The sequence below is a fragment of the Peromyscus eremicus genome, chromosome 1 (genome assembly GCF_949786415.1).
Source record: "Peromyscus eremicus chromosome 1, PerEre_H2_v1, whole genome shotgun sequence".
Classification (NCBI taxonomy): domain Eukaryota; kingdom Metazoa; phylum Chordata; class Mammalia; order Rodentia; family Cricetidae; genus Peromyscus; species Peromyscus eremicus.
This window is the reverse complement of record NC_081416.1, coordinates 76,930,897-76,956,346: the sequence shown is the minus strand read 5'-3', so window position 1 is coordinate 76,956,346 and position 25,450 is coordinate 76,930,897. Positions and strand designations below refer to the sequence as shown.

General features: G+C 51.9%; 1 protein-coding gene across 5 annotated transcripts in view; it reads right to left on the bottom strand.

Moving 5' to 3' along the window:
• Positions 1–631: 631 nt before the first annotated feature.
• The window catches only part of Gsg1l (GSG1 like), a 170,811-nt gene continuing 145,992 nt past the window's right edge, over positions 632–25,450 (bottom strand). For 4 of the 5 annotated variants that reach the window (XM_059251120.1, XM_059251135.1, XM_059251130.1 and 1 more), the window contains 2 exons: positions 14,922–14,992; positions 632–2,199 (listed from right to left, as the gene is read on the bottom strand). In XM_059251120.1, coding sequence (XP_059107103.1) covers positions 2,102–2,199; positions 14,922–14,992 — 169 coding nt within the window. In that variant the 3' untranslated portion in view covers positions 632–2,101. Of the gene's footprint in view, positions 2,200–14,921; positions 14,993–23,238; positions 23,293–25,450 lie in introns of all 5 variants that reach the window. The other variant, XM_059251114.1, reaches the window with a different exon arrangement.

The window sequence follows — 25,450 nt, the reverse complement described above, 5'->3', positions numbered from 1 at the left end:
GCACCCAGCTGTCCCGGGATAGACTATGGGTCCCTTGTGAAGCTTTGAGTCCTCTCTCCTGCCTGGTTCCACCCTCACAGCCCTCCTTTTCCTTCACACTTGTCATTTGGACCATTTGAAAGCCCTCTCATGTCCTGTGCTTCCCTCCACAACCTGACACCAGCAAGATGGCTTGGGTGTCGTTTCCTTGATCACCTACCCTTCAGGTGGTCTCCAACAGGCACTGCCTCAGCCCCATAGCCCCAACTCCCCTTGTTGACATGATGGCAGGGTGCTTCCTGTGATCCAGACTCTGCCCCCCTGTGCTCACAGGCACCAGTCTGTGTCACCCTCCAGCAGCTGTAAGAGGTAGATACAGTGGAGACTCTCATCTGCAGGATAAGGCCACGGGGGCTGAGGAGACAGGACCCGATGCTAGGCAGTCTGACTCCAGGGCAGGTACCACACCCAGCATGCATGCACTGAACTGTCATCTCCCATTTCATTACCTGTCTACTTCTCTGGAAGCTTCAGTGTCCCATCTCAAGGGCCTACCACAGTGTGTGGCACACAGTAGGGGTACAATAGAAGACACCTGTTTGCAGACGGATGGATGGATGGATGGATGGATGGATGGATGGATGGATGGATAGCTAGATGATGAAGATGGCCAACGAATTGGTGGATAATTGACAAGAGAAATGGCAATGATGGATAATGGATGGTTGAATCATGGGTGAATGGATAATTGAAGACAGATATATGGATGATGTATTCATGGTTAGTGGATGGATGGACAGATGGATGGATGCTGGATGGGTGAGTAGGATGGATGGTTGGATAGGTGATGAGTAGATGCATGCTGCTAAATGGATGAATGAGTAGATGGATGAATCCTAAATTTATGGTGGATAGGATGGATGTTGGCTAAATGGGTTATGATCCATGGATGGGTGGTGGGTAAATGATAGATGGATGACGGGTGACTGGATGATGAACTGAAGAATCATGTATGGATGAGTGGATGGACAGATGAGTGGGTGGGCAGATGAGTGGGTGGGTAGATGAGTGGGTGGATAGATGAGTGGGTGGATAGATGAGTGGGTGGGTGGGTAGATGATGGTGAGTGAATGTTGGCTAAACGGATGGGTGGTAGGTGGATGGGTAACAGGTGGATGAATGAAGAAGACCATATTCTGCCTTGCTCTGCCAATCTCTAGAAATCCTTCAGGGCAGGATGAGGCCTCTTGGGAGATTTAACCAGGAGCAGGTGTGGTTTACATTCACTCTCCCACATGACAGCTCTAATCTCAAGCAAGAAACTTCCCTCTCTGGACCCCAAGCTCTCATGGTCAAGACAGAAATTATTTTTCCTCCGGCAGCTGAGTCAGAAGTTTTATGTCAAGTGGCCCTAGAAACAGGGTAAAGGGTCCCCAGGGTCAGGGTGGTGTCACATTGCTGAGGTTCCTGAACACAGTGCTTCCTCCAGCTCCTAGTCTGTTCCTCCTGCCATGCTCAGGACCCTGGCAGCTCTGCCCACCTGTCTCCATCCTGACCTCCCCCAGGCCAGGCTGGACTCTAGCTCATTGATGGATGGTTGACCCTGACCTTGGTGGCCAGGCCTCACACCTCCAGGGCAGGATAATGATGGGGAAGCCAGCCCACACATAGCAAGAGAACAGGTTCAACAAGCATTTATTGAGCCCCTGCTGTGTGCCTGCTGTATGACCCCCCACAGAGGCAGCCTACTGCCTCCCCTTCAATAATCCCTGCTCCCTGTCCCCACAGGACCCTGCCCCTTTGGGCATCTGCTTGGCTTTGTGTCTGACTGTGGGTATCCAGCATTCAGTGGTCAATGCCCATGTCCTTCCTGACTTCCCAGCTGGGTGGGTCTCTAAGTGTGGTGGTGGCTGCTGTCTCCAAGTCTCTGTGCAGCCTGGACAGTCCCTCAGGCCTGCCTGACCCGTCTCTGGGGCCCCAAGACCCAGGCAGCAGTGGCAGTCTAGGCCTGGTGTCTCCGGGACAGGAGAGCTGAGTCCACAGCACACAGACCAGGCTTCCATGTCCTGTGGGAGGGGTGGTGCCAGTGATGGCAGGAAGGCAGGGGCTGGCTGGGGTCACATCACACCCAGTGCCCCAGGACCCAGCACTGACGGTTTAGCTCTGCCGCCTCATGAGCTGAGCTTCGTGGCCAGGAGTCTCCCATGTGTGGCTGGTGCCCTGAAAGAGACAAGGCAGAAGTTGCTGACAGTGGCCTACTTCCATCCCTACCACGTTGACCTCTGGCCCAGCCCCAGCGTCCATCTGCTCCTATCAGCCCACCACACTGCACTGTCCACCACCATCCACTGACGCACCAGCACGTGGAACCCCAGCCAGTGCTAGCTGCCAGTCACCAATCAACCCAGCAGTGTCCCACCAGCCCACTCACACAGAGCCCACCCGCCCAAACCCACACATGCCCCTCCCACCCACCAGCCCCCTACAGCCCATCATCCTCTTCCACTCCACTGCATACCTACCACCTTTTTCCTACAGCCCTCTTTCCACACCTACATCTGCCTGTAATCTAGACATTGAGGCTCTAACCCTTGCACTCACCGGCACACCCACCAACAGTCTACCATCTTGTCTGCCTTTCCCATGCGTGTCTGTCCAGAGGCTCAACAGTGCATATTAGAGTGACCTCCCACCTCTACCACCTAGTCACTTCCTTCAACCTTCCCTTCAACCCAGCAGATTCACTGAGTCCTCCCTCCTCATTTACCACCCACCCACCCACCCATCCATCCATCCACCCATTCATCACTCCACCCATCCGTCTATCCACCCATCCACCCACCCACCCACCCATCCATCCCTCCACCCATCCATCTATCCACCCATCCATCCACCCACCCACCCATCCATCCATCCACCCATCCATCCCTCCACCCATTCACCCACCCATCCATCCCTCCACCCATCCATCTATCCACCCACCTATCCACCCACCCATCCATCCACCCACCCATCTACCCACCCATCCATCCATCCATCCACCCACCCATCCATCACCCATCCATCCATCCCTCCACCCATCCATCTATCCACCCATCCATCCACCCCCACCTATCCACCCACCCATCCACCCATCCACCCATCCATCCATCCATCCATCCATCCATCCATCCATCCCAGCCCCTTGCCCTACCATCTCACACCTTTCCACCCAACTTCATTGCCACGCTCCTCATGGGCCTGGAGGAACCTCAGAAGGAACATGGGCCAGAAGGCATTAGGAGTGGGTGATTCCACACCCCCTAGATTTTATGCCCCACCTCAACAGTGAGTATGCATCGGTAAGCCCAAGTTGACCCCGAGTACACTGTCCCCACCCAACACCCGCCACTGCTCTGCTTTTAGAGACCTGGCAAGCTGAAGGACATAAGGCCCCTCCTCATGCTACGCTCTCCCCCTGTGCTAGATTAGTTCTTGGACCTACCCACATCTTCCCTTAGGGGCCTCTTCAAAGTTTCTCTGATATACCCAAGCCATCTTTGTCACTCGGTGAGGACCACTGTCAAGTGACCCAGCACCTGCTGTCCAGTGGAGTCCTCCAGACCAAGCTCAAACTGGCCCCTTATAGGGGGCCTGCCCTGACATCCTCCCCTGCCTATCAGACCAACATGCTGTCCCCATATTATCTAAGAGAGGACAGAGACCCACCATAGACCAGCAGCTGGGTCAGTGAGGCAGCCATATGGAGCTAGGCAGGTCAGTGCTCCCTGATTCCAACCATCTCCATCAAGAATCACTGTGCTTTCCACCCTGAGCTCCAGCACAGCAGGCATCCTTCAGAGTCAGACGGCTCTTGGAGAGAACCCATCAGGATGAGATTCTGAGCAGATACTTGCATACCTCTGATATTTGCATACCTCTCAGGACAGAGAGCTCACTGCTGCTCCATCCCCTGGCACTGGCCATTAAGAGCTGCTCTCTGGATGCAGCAGTTGGAAGGGGCATGAGGAGGTTGTCATTTTGTTCTTTTGGCTTTCCTCCCCTTCTGTTTTTAATATTCCTTAATGTTAGTGTTTTGTACATTTTGCTGTATTTTTAAAGGAGTGAAAAACATTTTGCAAACATTCTGGAATCATTTGGCCTTGGGGAAGGAACATTTGTTTTGGCCCCAGCTACCGAAACAGTTGCAGTCTTTGGATGAGCTTGTTGCCAACATAAAGGTGTTTGGGTTTTTTGTTTGTTTGTTTGTTTGTTTGTTTGTTCGTTCGTTCCTCTCTCTCTTAATGAGAAGCAAATATTTGGTGCATAGAAAGGTTGGACTGTTTTTCTCAATGAGTATTTAGAAATGACTGTAGCTGCTCTCACGGGAGCCAGCAGGCAGAACGGCAAATGCAAACGGAGGAAGTGGTTGTGTGGTTTTTAAGGAAGAGCAGGCTGAACCCACCTCATTCCTAGAATAAAATGAGGCTTTCTGACCCCTCGCTCTGTGTGGTCACCCCACCATGGACTGGGGCTCCCCTCATCCTCTCGCCTTCCAGAAGGTCCTCAGGGCCCAGAGCCATTGGTCTTATGTCTCATCAGCCCTGCAAGCCCTCCCCCCACCTCCCTTCTCTCCTCCTCTCCTGGTCCCTTCACTTTGAGGGCACCATCAGCCAGAAGGTCTTGTGCTGGGATTTGGGAATCCCAGCTCAGCTCTGCTTCTAGACCCAAGACCCTGTCACAAGAGGGTGATGGGGATAGAAGCAGCCTGCTGCACTCCAGCCAATATCCCCACAGGAGATCTGGGTTCAGATCTTCCAGAAGGTTCAGAGACACTGAAATTTCTGATTTCAAAAATAAAACTGTCTTTAAATGATGACAATTAACATGTTTAAAATATCTTCAGTGATACTATGGGCCACAAAGCCTGACTTGACCCAAGGGGGGCTGTCTGCTGCTTGGCTGTTTTCCAGCCTGTCTTTGTCCTGTGTTTTCCCACACCCTGTCCTCCAGCTGGAAATGTCCTCTGGTGCGTCACTAGACACTCTATCCCCACCCCGATCTGATCTATTCTGTACTCTCTCTCCTGGGAAAAACTGAAGGGCCCCTGGGTGAAGGCCCCTCCCTGCTCCTGCTCCCACCCCACCCCTGCCCTTCAGTGCATCTTACCTGGGGTGGTGCCATCTATACACCCAGATGGGAGCCCATAACCCACTGGCCTTTGGCCTGGTCCAAACAAGTCCTAAGCTGACATTTTCTTTTTTTTTTTTTTTTTTTTTTTTGGTTTTTCGAGACAGGGTTTCTCTATGGAGCTTTGCGCCTTTCCTGGAACTTGCTTTGGAGACCAGGCTGGCCTCGAACTCACAGAGATACGCCTGCCTCTGCCTCCCGAGTGCTGGGATTAAAGGCGTGCACCACCACCACCCGGCGTAAACTGACATTTTCTTAAGAAATGAAGCCAAGAAGAGGGGGTGGGGGCTTCTGAGCTTGGAGGTGCTCTCCTCCACCATGCTATCTGACATGTGTGTGTGAGATACAGCAGTTCTTTGTCCAGCCCCTCCTCTGATGCAAGCTAAGGGGATAAAGCTATACTTAGCTCTGATAGTCAAAGGTTCAAATCCACACTCTATCAGACTCAAGCTACATGACATGTGTGTATGTGTGTGCATGTTTAGTTGTAGGTACACATGTTCAAATGTGCATGTGTGTGTGTGCACATGCTCAATCATGTGTGCTGTGTGAGGGTACACGTGCATATGTATTCATGTGTAGAGGGGGTGCATGTGTGGGTGGGTGCACAAGCCCAAATATGCGTATATGAATGTGTGTGTTAATGTGTGGGTGCACATGCTCGAATGTGTGTATGTGTGTGTTCATGTGTGTGTGTGCACATGTTTGAGTGTGTATATATGTGTGTGTTGTGTTTATGTGTGGGTGCACATGCATTCACTCTCATTTTTATGGATACCAGAGGTTAGTGTCAAGTATCTTGCCTCACTTACTCTCTGTGCCACTTTTTGAGACAGTCTTTCACAGAGCCTGGAGCTCACCAGTTCCAGACTGACATCCAGTGAGTCCAGAGCTTTTCCTCTCTCCCCTGCCCCCAGTGCTGGGTTCACAAGCACACCCCCACACCTGCCTGCCTTTTTTCAAGAGTGCTGGGCATCTGTCTTGGGTCTTATGATATGGCAAGTGCTTTGCCAGCTGAGTCACCTCTCGGCCCCATTCCCCCTTTTGGTTTTTCAAGACAGGGTTTCTCTGTGTAGCTCTGGCTGTCCTGAACTCGCTCTGTAGACCAGACTGGCCTCGAACTCACAGAGATCTGCCTGCCTCTGCCTCCCGAGTGCTGGGATCAAAGGTGTGTGCCACCACCGCCCAGCTCCCCAAGCACATTTTAAAAGCTGTGTGGCTTTTGACAGGCAGCTTCACCTCTCTGAGCCTGAGCAGATAGATGTGGGATGAGACAGAGGGGTGAGAAGGCCCAGCGGGCCCCTGCGCTGAAGCCCTGCAGTCCCTGGTCTCTGGATGGTGGGCAAACAACGAAGTTCAAGTATTCGATAGGACTGCTTTCTCTTCACAGATGGGGAAACATAGGTTCACAATTGGAAAGAAATTGGCTTAGGCCCCACTGGGAGGGTTGGTAGCACGCAGTTTTAATTTCCCCTTAGGCCCTAACCCCACCCTAAGCTTTACAGAGTCTTTGATGTGTACAAGGCTCTGGAAACATGATATTCATTACTTTTTATTTTCTTCGTTATTGTTTATTTGTTTCTGAGACAGAGTCTCACTGTGTTGAGAGGCTAGCCTCAACCTTATGACCCTCCTGCCACGGCCTCCTGTGTATTGGGTTACAAGCCTGCTCCATTACACCCAGACCCTTTCTTTTAAATTGATATCAAAACGTGAACACACACATCACCTGACCTGCTCCAGCCTAAGCACACACTCTCTCTGTGCCATACCCTGTTTTTATCTTTCCTGAGGGCACCAAGTTCTATTGGCCTGCCCCAGCACCTGTTCAAGGGATTAGCCTACACCTGCGATTATGGAGTGGGTTCATCAGGGTGGGAGACCCTTCAAGACCAAAAATGTCAATGCTGCTGTAAATGTGTTCAAGGAAAAATTGGGGTGCTCAGAAGGGAACTGACTTTGTAACTGGTAAAAGGAGAGTAGGAGACTGCAAAGGTGGGCGAGTGGTTGATGTAGTGGATCTCAGTTGCCTGAATTAGTGGAGGACCTGGGGCCTTTGGGAGGCGGGCCGCTCTGTGTGTGTGTGTGTGTGTGTGTGTGTGTGTGTGTGTGTGTGTTAGTGGGGGGTGGCTAGAGTGTGCAACCCTCACTGTCCATGGTTCTGAAACCCACCTTCTAGGCCTCAAGGCCCCACTCTAGTCTCTGGTACCTCAAACAACATCAGCCCCCAGCAGGGCTGAGGATGTGGCTCAGTTGGCAGAGTGCTTGCTGAGTTCAATCCCCAACACCTTGTCCACTGGATATGGCGACACACATCTATAATTCCATCTCTCTGGAGGTAGAAGCAGGAGGATCAGAAGTTCAAGGACATCCCTGGCTGTATAGAGAGTTTGAGGCCATCCCAGGCTACATGAGATCCTTGTAAAGGAAAGAGAAAGATGGAAAGATAGAAAGAGAAAGGCAGAATATATAGGGGTGATGGAGAAAGGAATTAAGGCTAATGTTGAGGCATCTGGCTTTGGTGACCCAGCTAGAGATACTGTCATGCTCTAAATGACCCAGCATCAATGTGTCCCCTGACTCTCCATATACCTCTACCATGAGGAGGCTTCAGATGCACTATGGCACTGACAATATCAGTCCCCATTTCTTTCCTGTCTCTTCTTTTAGGCTGCATGTCTCAGTAGGACAAAGGCCAGCTCTGCTGGCATGCAGAGTGGGCTCCCAGCCACTGGCCCCATGCTGATGGTACAGGTCTGTTGAATGACTAAGGTTCAGGACAAAGAACAGGCTTACATGGACCCATGTGAGAGGGAGGAGCCATGGTCTGTGAAGGGTGTTCGTCCTGCTTTGCCTGGGGCCCTGTGCCTCCAAACATCACTGACCCTGGTCTCTTCCTCACACCTGAGATCAGGCTGAGTCTATTTGGTGCATCGTCCCCAGAACCACCAATTCCTTGGATCTTTTATTAAGCATGTCCCCAGTCAGACAGGCTGCCGAGTCACACCTATGAGAACCACTCCCTGCCTTCTAGATGCTCACAGGGAGGGGACAGAGACAGGCATGGGTATGAGAGATGACAGCAGCCCTACCACAGCTGTGCCTGTCATCTGGAACCAGCTCTTATGATCGACACCCTGTAAGGCAGGTACTGGCTGTTGCTGTTCCCATCCATAGCTGAGGGACCGAGGCTCCCCTGGGGGAAGTAATTTGTCCAGGGTGTCAGCACTGGGGTTTGAACTTGAGCAGTCTCACCTAAACCCTGGACTCACAAGCACCACGAAATCTTGGTTGTCATGCACTGGACTGAGAGACGCCTAGGAGATCAGGGTGCCTGCAGGTGTGTTTCCGGGACCATTAGAACAGGGCTCTGAACTAATGCATCCAGTTAGTTCACTGATGAATTAAAATCTGCATAGACTATTAGGAAGGGTAAACCTGGGGAAGGTGGAGCCCTGCTGGAAGAAAGTGGGTCCCTGGGGCGAGCCAGTGTTGGCCCTCACCCTGTGCTATTTCTACTTTCTGGCCACGGAAAGGAATAACTTTTCTCCCCTGTGCTGGTTCACCATGATGTCCTGCCTCACCCAGGCTCACAGCAACAGAGCCAAGTGAACATGGATTGACACCTCGGAAACCGTGAGCCAGACCAGCCTTCCTCCTTCAGGCTGCTTCCGTAAGGTGTTTTGTCGCAGAAATGGAAACCTAACATGTCCTCCCTTCCACTCTCACAGCGCCAGATGGTAGCACGTGGAGATATGCACAGCTCTCGATGAGGGGACACTGCGTAGTCGTGGACATTCCCAGACACTGCGACTGGATTTTACAAGAGCTCCAGATTCCACTGCAATTTGTTTACCGCCCTGTTGGAGGGCAGGGACAGATCACTTCAGGCAGAAGTAACAAGGTGGCAAATAGATTCTCGGCAGGCTGGGAAGCTTTTAGAAGGTGTGAGTGCCCCCACCATCTCGTCATTGGGGGAAGTCAAGCAACACATGGCAACAGAGAGAAGGGGTGACTGGACCAGGTGCTAGGCCCACTCATCCCGTCTCTAAGGCTTCAGGAGTCTGTCATAAGACATATCATGCTTTACAAGCATGGATCCCACACATCTCAAACCCAGGAACGGACTCTCCAGGGAAATGTACAAATTTTTCTGTTTGTTCGACTTCTGAGACATAGTGAAACACTATGTCACCCAGACTGGCCTCAAACTTGTAAACCTTCTGCCTTAGCTATACTTGGCTTACAGGCATGGGCCACCTTGCCCTGCAGCAACCTGTGTTTTAATAAGAGTCCCAAAGAGCTTCTTAGCAGCAGGCATGACTAGAATACTGTTGTCTCAGACCAAAAACCGGACAAATAGAAAAGCATCAGCATTGGATAGAGTTTAGAGTTTGTCAGGCCTGTGACCTGGGCCAAGTGACAGTCCCTAGAGCCAAGTTCCTTTGCTGCAAGACAGAATGCTTCTGACTTCGCAGGGACCAAGTAGGGTAAGTCACTACCAGAATTGCAGGAAGACCTACTGTGTGGATACAATGCACTACCACTGTGGGTACAGCAACAGGATCCTCTGCTGGCAATATCCACACTCTGGTGGGGAGAGAGTGGAAATGAGCAAGTTAGCAAGGGGACCAGAGAGAGAGAGGGGGAGTGAGCACAGGCAAGGAGAAAGAGGCTCCCGGGGAGTGCTGTGCCATGGAAGGACCCAGGGAAGGGCGGGGGTCCAGAGCTGGGGAGATGAGTTCAGGCTCATGTCTCATGAAGATGGGTGAAGGAGATTGGTCCTAGAGGCAACAACTTCCACCTTCAGGTTGCTGAGTAGCCCAGCTTGTGACCAAGGCAGGCTGCTGCAAACAAGAACCGCCCTGAACTGGATCTGTGACAGTGGACCCCAGAGGCACAGGTAAGACTTACGGCGGGAACACACCCACACACCTGTCATGCCAGTCCAGGTGGTGGAGGCAGGAAGATCTCTAGTTTGAGGCCAGCCTGGGCTACATCATGAGATTCTGCCTCAAAACAAATGCAGAATCCCAGCTTGAACCCAGATCACTCTTTTTTTTATTTTTATTTTTTTAAAATTTATTTATTTATTATGTATACAGTGTTCTGCCTGCATGTTTTGCCTGCAGGCCAGAAGAGGGCATCAGATCTCATTACAAATGGTTGTGAGCCACCATGTGGTTGCTGGGAATTGAACTCAGGACCTTTGGAAGAACAGCCAGTGCTCTTAACCGCTAAGCCATCTCTCCAGCCCCAGATCACTCTTTATTCAACTCTCCACCCCAGCGTGATACCAGCTGGGACCCCTGACCTCCAGATGGCAGGGTCTCAGATGTCCTCAGGCCCGTCTGTGCCCAGCAAATTGGCCTTGATATTTATTTTGAAAATATGATCTGGTCTGCTTCCATTTTAATAACGGAAGCGACTCTGGAAGTGTTCTATTGAATTTGATTTTGATCTAATCAAAATGCCAAGTTGCTCTGGGCCCACAAAAAGTCTTCCTTAAAATTCGCTCTGCTGTTCTGAGGGCAGCTGTAATGGAAGCCCATCTAGACAGAGTTCCCACAAGCTGCCTCTGTGCTCAGAGAGTGATGAGCTCTTGCAGAGCCCTGCCTTACAGACACACCTGGCAAGTCAAAAGCTTGTCCCAGGCATCGGACTTGACAGGAGCCATGAGCTGCAAACCCCAATCGCCCCAGAGGATGATGCAGATGCCCAGATCCGATGGCAGCATTGCTTCCATCCAATGTCACACCTGATATGCTCCTGAGCTAGCTGGTGGCACTGCAAAGCCCCAAAGGCAGGTTTCAAAGGCAGCCTCTCCCCAGGAGCGGGGGGGGGGGGGACGAGAAGGTGGCAGAATCTGTATCATGGAAGGACCGAGGAAAAGACAGCAACTTTGGCAGTAGTTAGGAGAATGGAAAGAAAGTTTATATAACTCTTCATGTTAGATTAGCTGCTCTGGGAGGAAGTGGTGGGAGACAGGCAGAGGTGCACAGGCCACGAGTGAGCAGTTACTGTATGCTACTCACCAATCTGGGCACTTGGGCTCTAGACACAGACAAGGTGTTTCTCGGAGAGATGCAAGAAATGGGAACCACGTGCATAATAAAACGTTAAGTCAGAGAAGGACAAATGCTGGGAAGAAAAGAGCGTGGGATGGGAGAGCACCTGGGAAACTAGTCCACAGACCAAGAGACAAAGTGAGCCACACAGAGCTTTAGAGGGAGAGCACAGATATCAGTTACCAAGGCCTCAAGAAGGGAACGGGTTTAGCATGTGTAGCTGCTGCCTCAAGCGGCAAGAGGACAGGCAGAGAGGAAGGTGACGAGGTGGGGGCCCTGGGGTAGGAGCTGGAGCCCACAGTAACCGTGCCAGGCTGGGTTTCATCACAAACCGGATGAAGTGAGGTCTCTGCTCAGCAAAGTTGCCTGCTAATTCTCCCTTCTTACGTCCTCTGGATCAACCCTCCAAGAGCTAGCAGGCAGGAGCTTTGCAGAGCACACAGCAAGTGGTTAATAATGTGGCTCCCTGACACCCTCCTCCCCCATGCCTCCTGCCGGCAAGCTGTCCCCGGCAGGATCTGAGCAGCTGCTTCATAAGGAAATATTGCAAAACTCGCCCAGGCGGTTCCAAAATATTTTCTGGGCAGCAACCCCACAGTCGCTAAGAGGCCGGGTTCTGGGGACTGGCTGCTTCTCTAGTCTGTTAGCACTCTACTCTTGCTGGGCCCCCATCCTCAGGACCCAGCCTGACAGTTCCTCCGCACTACTGAGCCTGCATGCCCTCTGATGCTGCCTGATGATATGATGTTGGATAAGCCCAGTCTTTTGTTTGCTGAGACAGGGTCTCACTCTGCCATCTAGGCTGGCCTTGAACTTAAGACCTTTCTGCCTTGGCCTATGAATACTGGGATGATAGGAATGTTCCACCATGCCTGGCTAGAGCTATGTTTAGCCTCCCTAGGATTCCTTATCCTGTGTGCCATGAGGTTGAATTGACTTAGTGAGTGAGAGAGATCACATCTTCTCTAGCCCCTGTGCTCTACCCTAGATAAGATGACATATTCTGACGTCACGGGTGACATCAGCAGGGATCCCACCATGGCTCTTGCCACACTATGCAGTCACAGTATGGCTCTTGCTGTCCTACAGGTGTGAAAACTTGTTAAGGAGGCTGGGCAGCAGTGGTGGAGCACGCCTTTAATCCCAGCACTCAGGAGGCAGAGCCAGGCGGATCTCTGTGAGTTCGAGGCCAGCCTGGGCTACAGAATGAGATCCAGGACAGGCACCAAGACTATACAGAGAAACCCTGTCTCAAAAAAAACAAAACAAAACAAACTTAAGGTCCCACAGTTGTCCTTGCTTGTCTCTGTTTCTGGAGCCCACAGAAGCCCATGAGTAGTGTATGAATGAGTGAATGAATAAATAGGAGAGTAAATGAATGAGTAAAGGAACAAGTGAATGCCTTTCATGTATTGTAGAAACAGCCTCTTCAGGTAAACTGATTCCTTCCTTGCTTTGCCATGGGTACCCATCCTCTGGACTTGGTGGTCCCCAGAAGCCCCAGGAGCGCAGCACTAACTGCCCTGATGGAGGACACCCGGACAGAGCTGCTTGGGCACTGAGGCTCTGAGATACCAGGGTGGAGAAAGCCTTCCCTACTCACTCCTTGGAGCCCTGGGGCACAGCTCCCTGCACCTACCCTTCTCCACAAATGATCTCGTAGCCCCTCAGTGCTAGCTGTCCAGTTCACCTCCCTGCTGGGGGTCTGTGATCTCCTTCCATCCAGCCTCCACCTCAGGGATGCCCATCCCACAGCCCTCAGACTCAACACCTGCAAAGCCTCGAGTCTTCCGGCCTAACTTCCATTGGAAGTCACACACCCCATTGAAGGTTCCTACAGAAGTTCTGTGCAACCCCGAGGCTCCTCCCTCCCTGCCCTTGCTCTAACGTGTGTGATCATGGGGGCACACCTGCCAAGTGCAGCTAGCTGGTTCATGGTTCCACACTCTGGAAGTCCCCTCCAATGACATGTAGATCTCTTGTCACAGCCGAGGCACTACCAGGCCTGCGTTACTGTCCTGATGTCCTCTGCTAGAACCAATGAGTTGCCTCTTCCTTGAGTCCCATCCCCATTCCAACTTATGATGTTGGGATCCCCTAAGTAAAGCAGTTCTGTGGATGCAGCTTTATTATTGTCATTGTGAGTGTTAGTGTGTGTGTGTATGTGTATGAGTATGCATGTGAGTGTGCAAATGTGTGAGTGTGTAAGAGTGTGTGAATATGTGAGTGTGTGTATGTGTCTGAGTATGAATGTGTATGTGTGTATGTAAGAGTGTGTGAATGCATGAGTGTGTATGAGTTTGAACGTGTATGTGTGTGAGTGTGTGTGTGTTAAAGAGAGAGAGAGAGCCGGGCGGTGGTGGCGCACGCCTTTAATCCCAGCACTCGGGAGGCAGAGCCAGGCGGATCTCTGTGAGTTCGAGGCCAGCCTGGGCTACCAAGTGAGCTCCAGGAAAGGCGCAAAGCTACACAGAGAAACCCTGTCTCAAAAAACCAAAAAAAAAAAAAAAGAGAGAGAGAGAGAGAGAGAGAGGTGTGTCAGGGTCTTATCCCAGAGAGACCCAGTCTGAGCCACCCTGACAATGCCATCATAAAGTTCTCAAATCCTACTTCTCCGTGGCCACATTCAGACCACTACCATGTCCTCTAGGAAAAAGGGACTTACCAAGCCTCCAAGATGGCCTGCCTGCAGTTAGCACCATCCTCTACCTCTGACCCTGAGCTCACTGCAGAGAAATGTGCATAGAGAGAGAGGTGAGAGACAAAGGTAGAAAGGTCAACAGAGACCTCCAGCAGATGAGGCAGACAGTGTATCCAACAGAAGGTAGATAGATGATAGATAATGAGTCTAGAGATAGATGAAAGGTGACAGATATAGAGATGGATAGATGGATGGGTGGGTGGGTGGATGGATGAATGGATGGATGGATGGATGGATGGATGGATGGATGGATGGATGGATATATGATAGATAGATAGATAGATAGATAGATAGATAGATAGATAGATAGACAGGCAGGTACATAGATACATAGAGACAGATGATGTGAATGAGGAGAGCATTGAGGGTAGAGGACTTGGGCTTCAGACTCAGCTCCCAGCATTCCTGGCCTTCAAGCATAGTGACTCAGGTATAGATGGAAGCCTCCAGAGCATCTTAAAAGATCTAGGAGGTCTATGCTGACTAGCAAGGCTGTGTGACCTGGGGCAAGTTACTGTACCTCTCTGAGGTTTAATTTGCTCATCTGCTAAGCTTCCTGCCAGTGGGAGTTAGGGGTCAGCAGGGTCATGAGATGAGGCCTGAAAAACACCCACGTGGAGATGGAACAGGCAGAGAAAAGTAGTTCACTGAGATGTAACCGCCTCACGTGCCGTCTTCAGCAGCTCCTTCTTTTCTGATGTGAGAAAGGCCCTCAGCTCCGCCCCCCTTTGATGGCTGGAGCTGACACTTGTTCTTACGGCTGCCCTGCATTCTTCCTAATATGTCCATCAGAGTGAGGCAGATGAAACGAATGCACTCGAAGCCCCCAAGCAAATCCGTCCCCTCCTTACCTCCGTAGATCCAACCTAGGGCTAATCTCAAAGGCTATTGGTGAAGTCAGGCCAGGCCTGGAGCTGCCAGCCTCAGCTTAGTCTGGGGTGTGTGTCTAGGGGAGGATGCTTGTGCAGGGGTCCCAGCTCCCTGTCAGCCCAGTAAGCACTTACGGGTGGGGTATCTCTCATGGCGGCAGGCGAGACGGAAGTCTTCCTCTTCACTCACATCCCCCTTCTCAATCCTGGAAAGAAACAAGAAAATCCCAAAGCTGGAATGAGAGGGCAGGCAGAGCTGCAGGCATCCAGGGCCTGAGGAGCACAGTGCCCACTTTCAACACAGCTTCCCCTGTGCCCACAAACCTTTACCCAGGCCCTGAGACGATGGGTACCACTTTCCCATTTATGGATAAGAAACTGAGGCATTTGGGGGCAACTGAGATACAAAGCAATTGGCAAACATCTACATGGCCAGGACTCACACACACACACACACACACACACACACACACACACACACACACACACACGGAGGGAAGAGAGAGGGAGGGAATGAGGGAGGAAGGGGGCACACCACACACATATGTAAATAAAATAAAGTCCTGACAGTAGGATGGTTGTGTCAGCCCCTGGCTGAGCCCAGGAGGTCTCAACTTGGCTATTGCTGGAAGTTACCCACTAGGAGTTTTAAACCCCATGTGGGCTAGCCTCACACTCTCTCCCTGTTTCCTCCCTCCCTCCTTCCTTTCTCCTACAGTTCCAGGTCCTGGGCTTTAGTTCTTGAAACAACTATAGAGGCACATTCATGGTTGCTGTTATGAACATAGCAGGGACCACAGTGTGGGTGGCTGCTGTCACTAATACAGCAACGACTGCCACTGCACCCACCAAACACATAAGGAAAACGAGGTCACACACACAGGGTCACACTGCCTCGTCACTGATGAACTGAGCTCCACAGTTCCCCCCACCCCAGTGTCCCAGGTCTCCAGATGTCCAAAGTCTCTCTTGGCCCCTGTGTTTTCCTGCTGGAAGTAGACACTCAGCCCCAGAAGACAGCGGAAGTGTGGTCAAGCCCTCACCCAGACCCACTTCCCGGCTTAACCCTCCCCTTTAAGGCGCAAGCTCTGCCACAGCCGTGCCAAGCCTGGGGATGTGGGACTTCACTGGAGAATCTTCCAGAACTGACTCTGTGAGAGGAAACCAGCTCTTGATAGGATGGCCACACGGGAGGCTGAGGCAGAGAGATCATGAGTTTGAAAGCAAGACACCGTCTCAGCGAAGGTTAAGAGAGGGAAAAAGCCAAGTAGAAAACCATGGTGCTGAGGCCCAGCAGGCTAGGCCTTGGCTCCCAGGTTGTCAGGTCAAGTGTCACCTCAGCCTCCAAGCCTCTGCTGTCCCCACACAGTGGCTTCCAACCCTGGCTGCCTCTGGCCACAACACACTCCCCCGCAAAGGGACAAAGCTCTTGTTTGAAAACAACTGTAAATGTCATGAGGTGACCCATCTTTGATGTGAGTAGAAATTTCCTGGGAAATACATTATTTTGTGTTCACCTTTTAAAGGATGGCGGGAGCTACCTCAAGAGACCCAGATGGTGCTTTGAAGAACTGACAGGGCCTTGGCGGAACCTGCACTCTGATGGGTGGCAGGTGGGACCGGACATCTTGGATGTGACGCATGCACCCTCCTGGGCCTCAGGTTCTCCTGAGTTGTGGCTCCACCCTGTTCTGGTTCCTCTCTGATCCCTCGTCCGGTGAGCAGGCGTATACTACCTGTTGCTTAAGGCTGTGGCCGCCACTGGACAAATTCATCAGTCGGTACAGAACTGCTATCACTGCTTGCCCTCATAATTGCCATAGTCCCATCGACGGCGGCACGCTCAATGTCACGGTGAAGCTCCAGGACCAGAGAGGTACTCCTTCATCACATCAGTCCGTGCACTCCCCTTCCATCCCAGTTAGCTCTCTTGGTTGCCTCAAGACTCTTGGGTTTGTTTGTTTGCTTTGTTGTGAGACAAGGTCTCATTATGTAGCCTGGTGTTGAACTTCAGGTCTTCCTGCCTTGGTCCTCCTGAGTGCTGGGATGCCAGGCCTGCTCCGCCTTGCCTGACCTGACAGTCATGTTTTGAAGGAAGCAGAAGACTTTGAATTGTCAAGGCGCTGGTCCAGGGTCGATGGACCCACAAGCGGTTGCAGCACACAGCCTCCTGACCCAGAAGCCACTGAGTTGCTCTACCTGGGCCCGAGGGCAGTCATAGCTGAAGCTGAGAGCAGTACCCAGAAAGTGAAAGAGCCACAGGGGAGGGTGGCCCCACAGAGGTGCCCTGAACACCCACATTTGGCTCTCTGAAAGGAAGAAGAGCCTGGAGCACAGGGGATCTCTGTGGGCTGAGTCTTCTCATGTGGCTAGATGGGCAGGGACCCATCATCAGCTTGAACATGAGAAATCCCTCACGCTCTCTATTGCACAATGTCCCATCAGCGCCACCCTCAAAGCCAGCTTCCCTTCCCTGACTGTTTCCAGCCACTGCCTCCATCTGACTCTCCATGCGTCCTGACCTTTCTGTGAGAAAGGCTTCTTTCCTCCCGGTTCTCAGTACGCCAGGAACTTTTACGGAGTCACCCCTGCGCACGCACACCAGATGGGCTTGAACTTCCCGGCTACGTCAGCTGGAAGAGCCTGCCCTGGCCGCCATTTCTGTGCGGTCACTCTGAAGGTGCCGGCAGACAGCACTGGTCTACAGGCTACACTTTGAGTAGCCCCCGCCTGTCTGCTGGCCCTTGCTGGCCACATCACCTTCTGGGACCCAGAGAGTGGCTATCTGCTCTGTTTCGCAGCCCCATGTTTCCCAAATTTAAAGGGCACAGATGTCAACTGAAGACATGATTATGCAGATTCTGAGAAGCCAGTCTTGGGTGTAGGGCTAGATTATGCTTTTTCTCACAGGCTCCATGGCAGCCCATACTGTGGGTCACAGATTCCAGTTGGGTCTCAGAACATCTGCTAAGCCTGGGTCTCCCAGCTTTCCCGTAGTGTAGGACCTGCAGGAGGGACGTTGCGGTGTGGTGCAGGACTCTCCCCAATACTTTCTCTCCCCAGCTGGTTGGTCCTAGAAGAAGCTCAGGGGTTCAGGAAGTGGCCATTTCTTCCAGATGTTGCTTCCAGATGTTCCTCGCACCCTTCCTCCATTGTTTCCCACCCTAAGGACTACCCTGTGCTCTATCTTCCCTTCCAATGCTGCTGTGGATCAGCAGTGTCAATGACATCATCCTTGGAGTGGTTTGAGGGTGTTGCGGTCTCCTGGGCATCATCCCTAAATCCTGGGGTCACACTCCTCCCAGGAATAGCAATTTCAGAGGACCCAGCCTGGAGCAGTGCCCTGCAAGGAGTCCCTGGGAAGTCCCATCAAAGCCTCCTCAAAGATAGATGGGAAGACAGAGCCGACACTCAGAAGTCACAGATCCGGGAGACAGCCTCAGAGGACAAAGAACACATTGATTTTTAATGATCAATTTAGAAAGGAATGAAGGATAGAATTAAAAGGAATAAAAGAAATAAATGACCCATAGATAGTAAATTAAGATTCCGTAACATTCCACCAAAAGGGCAGTTGCAAGAAAGGGGGAAGTAGATGGGTTTTAAAAAGATGTTATTTTCTACTCCCCTTGCCCCTTTTCTTTTGCATGATAGCATCATTTGGGATATAACAGGAAAGAGCAGTTCCCCACAGTGTTCACGATCTGGCCTGGTCTTTAGGGCTGGTTAAATTTGTCTCCATTTCTGCAAAGAGGCCTGCAGACACCTTGTGAATGGCAAGAGTAGAAATCACTCCCTGGAAATACACGAAGGCTCCAGCATTAGTCCCATGGGAACACCAATCCTCCACCCCACTGCTGAAGTCTCCACAGGCTTCCTCCCATCACAAGGCCCCAAGGACAGTGTGATAACCTCCTGATTTGTAGCAGAAGACTCTTCCACCATCCTGAGGCGTGCCCCCACGGGGAAGGGTCACAGCGGGCAGTCATCAAGCCAGGGTGCCTGTGGTATGATCACGTGCTCCTGCTTGAATGTCCAGAGTGCAAGCAGGACAGAGACACTGGAGGAGGAAAAGAATCGGGCAGAACCCATGGGACATTCCAATGGTGTCCTGGGGACCCAGGAAGTCTCACTAGTGCTCTGGATGGAAAGGTGGGTCCGTTATCCTGATCACATCAGAGTGCTGCAGAGCAATGGCTGCTGGGAGAATGGATTCCAGAGTCAAAAACTGGCCAGGAACAGGTGAGGGGGTTCCTGGATTCACCCAGGTGAGTGTAAGGTGACTCAACTTTGCCTGGGTGACCAAGGGTGGAGGTGGGAGGAGTAAACTACAGCTATTCCCAACTCATCTACCAAGGCACCCTGAGACCCCACTGGGTTCTGAAGCCCAGGGCTGTGCCAAATCCTATATAATAGACTGTTTTCCCTCTGTACACACCCATGAAAAAAGTTAATTTATAAATCAGGCACAGTGAGAGATTAACAATAAGATCTGGTAATAAAACATTAAAAACTTCTATTATTTCAAGATACAATCTAATGAGATTGTACTACATTACATAGCCCAGGCTAACCCTGAACTCACAATCTTCCTGCCCCAAGTATTGGGATTATAAGTTTGTGCCTAGCTAAAATAAAAACACATAGAACAACAAGAAGTAAGACATAAAGAAAAGCTATTTAAAACTTGGTCCAGGTCTTTAATTCCAGCACTCAGGAGGTAGAGGCAGGTGGATCTCAGTGTGTCCAAGCTAGCCTGGTCTATATAGAGAGTTCCAGGCTGCAAAGTGAGATGCTGGCAGGGGGTATTTAAAACTTATGGTTTGCTGGATGCTGTCTCTTCCCATGTGTTTCTGTGGGTCCCTGAAGCTGCAGAAGGGACATGTAGTTAAAGGGGGCTCTGGTGGTTTAGTCACCAGCAAATGGAACTGTTTGAGAAGGAGCCGAGGGATTAGAAGATGTGGCCTTGTTGGAGGAAGTTGTCACTGGGGGTGGGATCGGAGGTTTTAAAAGGCTGACACCAGGTGCAGTGTCTCTCTGTCTGCTGCCTGTGGCTCAGGATGTGGCTCTGGGTCACTGCTCTAGTGCCATGCTCCTCCCCTGCTCCCAGCCATGACAGTAATGGACTAAGCCTGAGACTGTAAGCAAGCCCCAATGAAATGCTTCTTTTATAAGCATTGTTTTGGTCATGGTGTCTCTTCACAGCAATAGAAAGAGCAGTGACTAAGAGGCCTAGTATGGGGGGAATTCACTGTCTTGGGGTGAAGAAGAGCTGTGAGACCAGGGTCTCATCAGAACTTGACCATTCCAGCCAGGTGGTGGGGGTGCACACCTTTAACCCCAGTACTCGGGAGGCAGAGGCAGGCGTATCTCTGTGAGTCGGAGGTGAGCCTGGTCTACAGAGTGAGTTCCAGGACAGCCAGGGCTACTCAGAAAAACTCTGTTTCAAAATAACTTAAAAAAAAAAATAGAACTTGACTATTCCAGGCTTTCACCAGCTGAGACACCTACGGAAAGAAACGTGCAACCAGGACAGAGAGACCAGACTGGACTGGGTTTGGAGAGGAAGTACGGTGCGTGAGTTTGGCCATGCTGATGGAGGGAGCTTCAAGAAGCCGGAGTAGGAAGTACAGCAGAACAAGGAGTAGGCTCCTGAGATGTGGGGGTGTCCTCGGCCATGTGTCATTGAGGAGAGAAGAGGGGGGCTGAGCCTGGCCTGGCAAAGCAGGGGAGGAGGGTAGGAAACAAGAAGACAGTACCCAGTGTCCATGCTCTGGTCTGACCTTTGTGTGTGGTCAGCTTTGCCACACTGCTGCGTTTCAAAGACACAAATACCTTGCAAATGGAAGGGGTAGAAATCGCTCCCCCAAAAAACGTTAGGAAGAGTAAGAGGGGACTGTTGAGTGGGGTTGACTGAAGAAAGGGCTACAGAACCAGGGCAGCAGATCTCTGAAGCCAGGACTGGACAACCATGCTAGAGTGTGCGCACTGGCTGCTGAGAGCGCCTTAGTGGGTCGAGGAGGGCCTGGGAGACAGATTGGTGTGGGTAGTGTCATGAGTGGGAAGTGAGAACGAGAGAGAAGCCTTCCATGCGTCCTGGGAGCAGGCAGAAGAGGGGACTGTGGTGGTGGGGGCGGACTCAGCACACCCTCTGGGACTGCTGAGATGTGTGGTCACTGGGCAGGCAGAGGTACCCTGCACCACCCAGGAATGACAGTGTCCAGGCAGATCTCTGCTGGGCAGGGCAACTTGCTCTGTGACTATCTGGGGAACTCCGTGAGAGCTGGCTTCAGGGAAAGGGCTTGGCAACTGTTTCTACTCCATGTGACACACAAAGAAAGGAGACTTACTCAGTGTGGCCACACTGGGAAGAGGAGCTGACACAGAAAAACAGTGACCCACACACGCCCTAAAAATGTCCGTCTTTGAGGCCCTGGCATGAGGTTTGGCCTAAATAGAGGATGAGAAGTATGCATAACTAAGCAATCCTGGTCAAGGTGTGGTCTGTCCATCCGTCACTGACCCATCATTGCCTGGGCTCTGGTCTGGTCTGGTCTGGTCTGGTCTGGTCTGGTCTGGTCGCAAGGTGCTTGCTAAGTCCTCCGTGCCCTGTGAAATCTCTCCTAGAAGGCAAGCTGCTCCCTGGATGCACCAGGCTGCAGCATGAGATCCCCAGGAAATTCCAGTTCCTTGGGGCCCCTTGTCTCAGTGAAAGGAGAGACACAGAGTCTCTCTTCGGAGTCCCCACTCTTCTGCTGGGATGGTTGGGTACAGGAATAGAAAACACCCAGCTGCAGGATATCACATGCCTCTTCCACAGGAGGGAGTATTATTCCCCCTGCACAGAGGCGGGGGGGGGGGGGGGGTCTCAGAAGTGAGCAGTGAGCCAGAGAAGATACTCCTGTTCAGTTGGCAGCTCCTGTCACCTAGTGACCAGGCTGGGAGGTAGGACACATCCACTTCCCAGCCAGACAACGGGACGCACCAGAGGTGAAGCAACTTGGTGGGTTACTTGTGACTGGGAAATGCAGGGTCATTATGTGTGTGTGTGTGTGTGTGTGTGTGTGTGTGTGTGTGTGTGTGTGTACACACGTGTATGTCTACATATGTACACATGTATACATATATACATGAAATATGAAAAAATATATATTTTGAGACAGGGTATGTAGACCAGACTGGCCTTGAACTTATAGAGATCTGCCTGCCTCTGCCTCCCAAATGCTGGGACTAGACTAAGGCATCTGCCATCACACCCAGCTCTCTCTTTTTAAAATTTATTTATTCTTCTTTTTAGACAGAGTCTCACTAAGTTGCACCTGAACTTACTCTGTAGCCCAGGAAGGCTCTGAACTTGCCATATTCACCCTCAGGAGTATCTGAGTTTACAATCTGTGCCACCAGGCCCAGCTTGCAGACTCAGTTCAAAGTCTGATTCCACAAGGACTCAGGACTCAACGCAGGCACAGAGCTGGAAGGGCGTTTGCTGTGGGAAACCCCAGCTGACCTGCTTCTAATTAACAATTGCAGAGTCCTTGTGGCTCCACGTGCTGGGACAGGCTGGGAAGCAAGAGCCAGCTTCCTTCAGAGGGAAAGGCTGATGCACAGGCCGTGAGCACGCGCTGTGAGTCACCAGGAGGGAGGGAAGCAGGTGGCAGGAGGCTACCTCGAGTGGGAGCTCTGGGTTTCTTGCTCCCCACAGGGCTACTACACCCACAGGGAGGCAGGGTGCTTGTTCAACATGGCTGACTTCTCTCCAGGGTCCAAACCCAACGGGTCTTATTTTCTCTCACACGCTGTTAAACTAAATCGGAGCATTTAAGTATTCAAGAGAACCCTGATCAGCAAATATTTGCCCACCTCCAGCAGCTCCCACCCACTCCCCAGGAGGCCAATTAAGACTCCCTCCTTGGGGACCACAGGCAGCCTGCTAGTGGGACTGCTGAATTCCAGAGGCTTCCCAGGCCTGGGATGCACCACTCCCAGCTACCAGTGATCAGCGGGCTGGATCAGCCCCTCTGCTGGCATACCAGCCCCTTCCCGTGAGAATGATATGTGTTAACATGTACACATACACACACACACATACACACACACACACACACCACAATGTTTCAAAGCCCGGCCCCCCCCCCCCCCCCGCCATTCAGAACCTGCCTAACAGCCCAGGGCAGCCGCTTGTCCCCAGACCTCAGGAGGATAGATAGAGTGGGACATAGGATCCTCTCCTAAGGATGGCAATGGGGGTACCAGGAGCCAGCACCTTGCTATGGCTGCCATCCTACCAGATGCGCACACTTCCCAACCTACATACACCTGCCTGCCTCCCACACTGTGGCTCCTCCACCTGGAGACCCCTCACCACCCCTCTCTGCTCTATACCTGCCACACACTCATCATCAGGCCCAAGATTAAATGCCATGGTGACTATGTGGCCTGGGATGGCACTAGCCAGTGGCATGGCCTTGGACAAATCACTGAATGTCTCTGTGCCTCAACTTGGTATCTGTAGAATGGGGACGACATTTTTACCCACACCTCCTAGAGATGCAGTGGGAATCAATGGAGTCACATTTGGGATGTTTGGGGTGTATGGGTCAGGTCGAGCTGTGACAAAATCATCAGTGATCCATCTGGAGCACTTTCCTGCCTCCATCACAGGGGGTTGCTGCACTCGGAGGCCCAACAAGGCCATTAGGAGAAGGGACAGGGATACACACACAAACACACACACACACACACACACACACACACACACACACACACACACCAGCCTTTGCATGCCAGGCCCTGGACCCAGGATACGACAGGGGAACAAAACATCATCATTCCCAGATGCCAAGCGCTCTAGATTCTTCCTTCGTGTGCAGAAGACACAAGCCCAGAGTTGTTTGGTGCCTAGAGCCAGGTCACACAGAAGTAAAGGAACAAATCAGCCCATGACACCCTCTGCTTCCCATCGGTCTTCCTCCTGTGTGTCTCACTGCCGGGGGCTTCCAGTCCTGCTCTCAGCTGCCCTGCCCTGCCCTGCAAAAGCCAAGCAACAAAGCCATGTGCTCTGAGCTGCTTGTAGGCAAAGAGCAGAACAAAAAAAAAAAAAAAAAAAAAAAAGGAAGAAAATAGAACAGAGCAGCAGAGCTGAAACACTCTCCTCGGAGGGAAGGGAAATCAAATTTGATGAACCTCTGCATAATGTTAAGTTATGAATGTGCAAAGTGATATTCCGCACATATGCTGCGAAGCACTCATCGTGGGCCTGAGCAATCCGGGGCTGCGGGAACTGTGGCTTGATGAGAAGAAGCTGCTGCCTGGGTGAGGTGCACATGGTCTGAGCTGCTCCCTCAGCAAGGCAGGGTGCAAGCCCCAGGTGGATCCTATCGAAGTGTGACAAGCAGTCGCAGTGTTAATGGGGCACCGGGGGCTTCAGGCCCTTCACCACAGCTCTAAGCACTGAGTGTTGCCCCCTTCCAGTCCTGGCTACTGATGCCTGGGCTGGGACAAGCTCCTGACCGTGCTGGGAATGAACAACCTCCTCCCTACCAGGACACTGTGTCTGCAGACAACGAGGCTGGAGCTAAATGCCAAGCAAAAGGGAGGGAGGCAGCATCCAGGCTTCTCAAAGATCACCGGATCACCAGGAAAGCACCCCATGAGTTCCTACTAGGTTTCTGGTACAATCCTGGGGGTTCAGGTACTGTGAGTGGCACCAGGTGATGCTAGCCCCAGCATAGGTATGTGGGGCACACATGCAGAGAAGTGACCAGAAAGAGGGGTGAGCTGATGTGCACCCCAAATGGAGCACTAGAGTATAAAGCTCTGGGATAAGGAAGTCTCAGAGCGCCCATAGGAGAAAGGATGAGGCAGAGGAAAGGTCTGGAATAATCAGAGAGGGGCCCCGCCCTCCACTCCGTGTGGTATACACGTTCTGCCTGAAAGTGTCTCATTGCCCAGCCTTTCCCCTCTGGTCCTCTGCATACCCTGAGGGCATTCTCCTGGAGAGACCCAGCTCCACCCACTGAAAGTATTGCTTTTTACCTCATCCTTCCCTCACCCCTCACCCTGCACTCAAGGACCGGGTACAGGGCTCACCTAAAAGGTGGTTGCAAGAAACACAAGGAGAAGAGAAAGGGGACAAGAAGGGAGAGATCAGGAAAGGTGTGCTCATGGGCAGGCTCCCACTCAGGGCTCGGGTTCCACTGAGAACAAGCCAGGTGCTTGTCCCCCCTATGGGGGGAGGCCCAGGCCTTTGTCCACCACTGCTGACAGCCTCCTGGACACTCTAGCAGGCACCATGCCCTTGAGAAGGCTGACTCCTGAGTCCCAAAGAGTCCCACATACCTGCAGTAAGAGTCCCACTCCCACCCCCAGCTACGCACGTCTGTGAGCACTGGGCAGACATGCCCATGGTTTGAGAACACCTGTGTGGACATAAGCAGGTGCCTGGGTTTGATGTTAAGTCTGCTTCTTCCCACTGAGTGGCCTGATCCCCGGGGATGTGGCCAGCCTGGAAAGGTTTAAACTTTGAGCTGCACAGACCTGGGCCCATTTCCTCCATTACTGTGTGGTTTTTAAATAAGTGTCTTTACATCTCTGAGTCTCGTCTATCAAATGAAGCAAGCAATGCTCACTGGGAGGTCACAAGCATGCTGCTAGATGCCTAGACA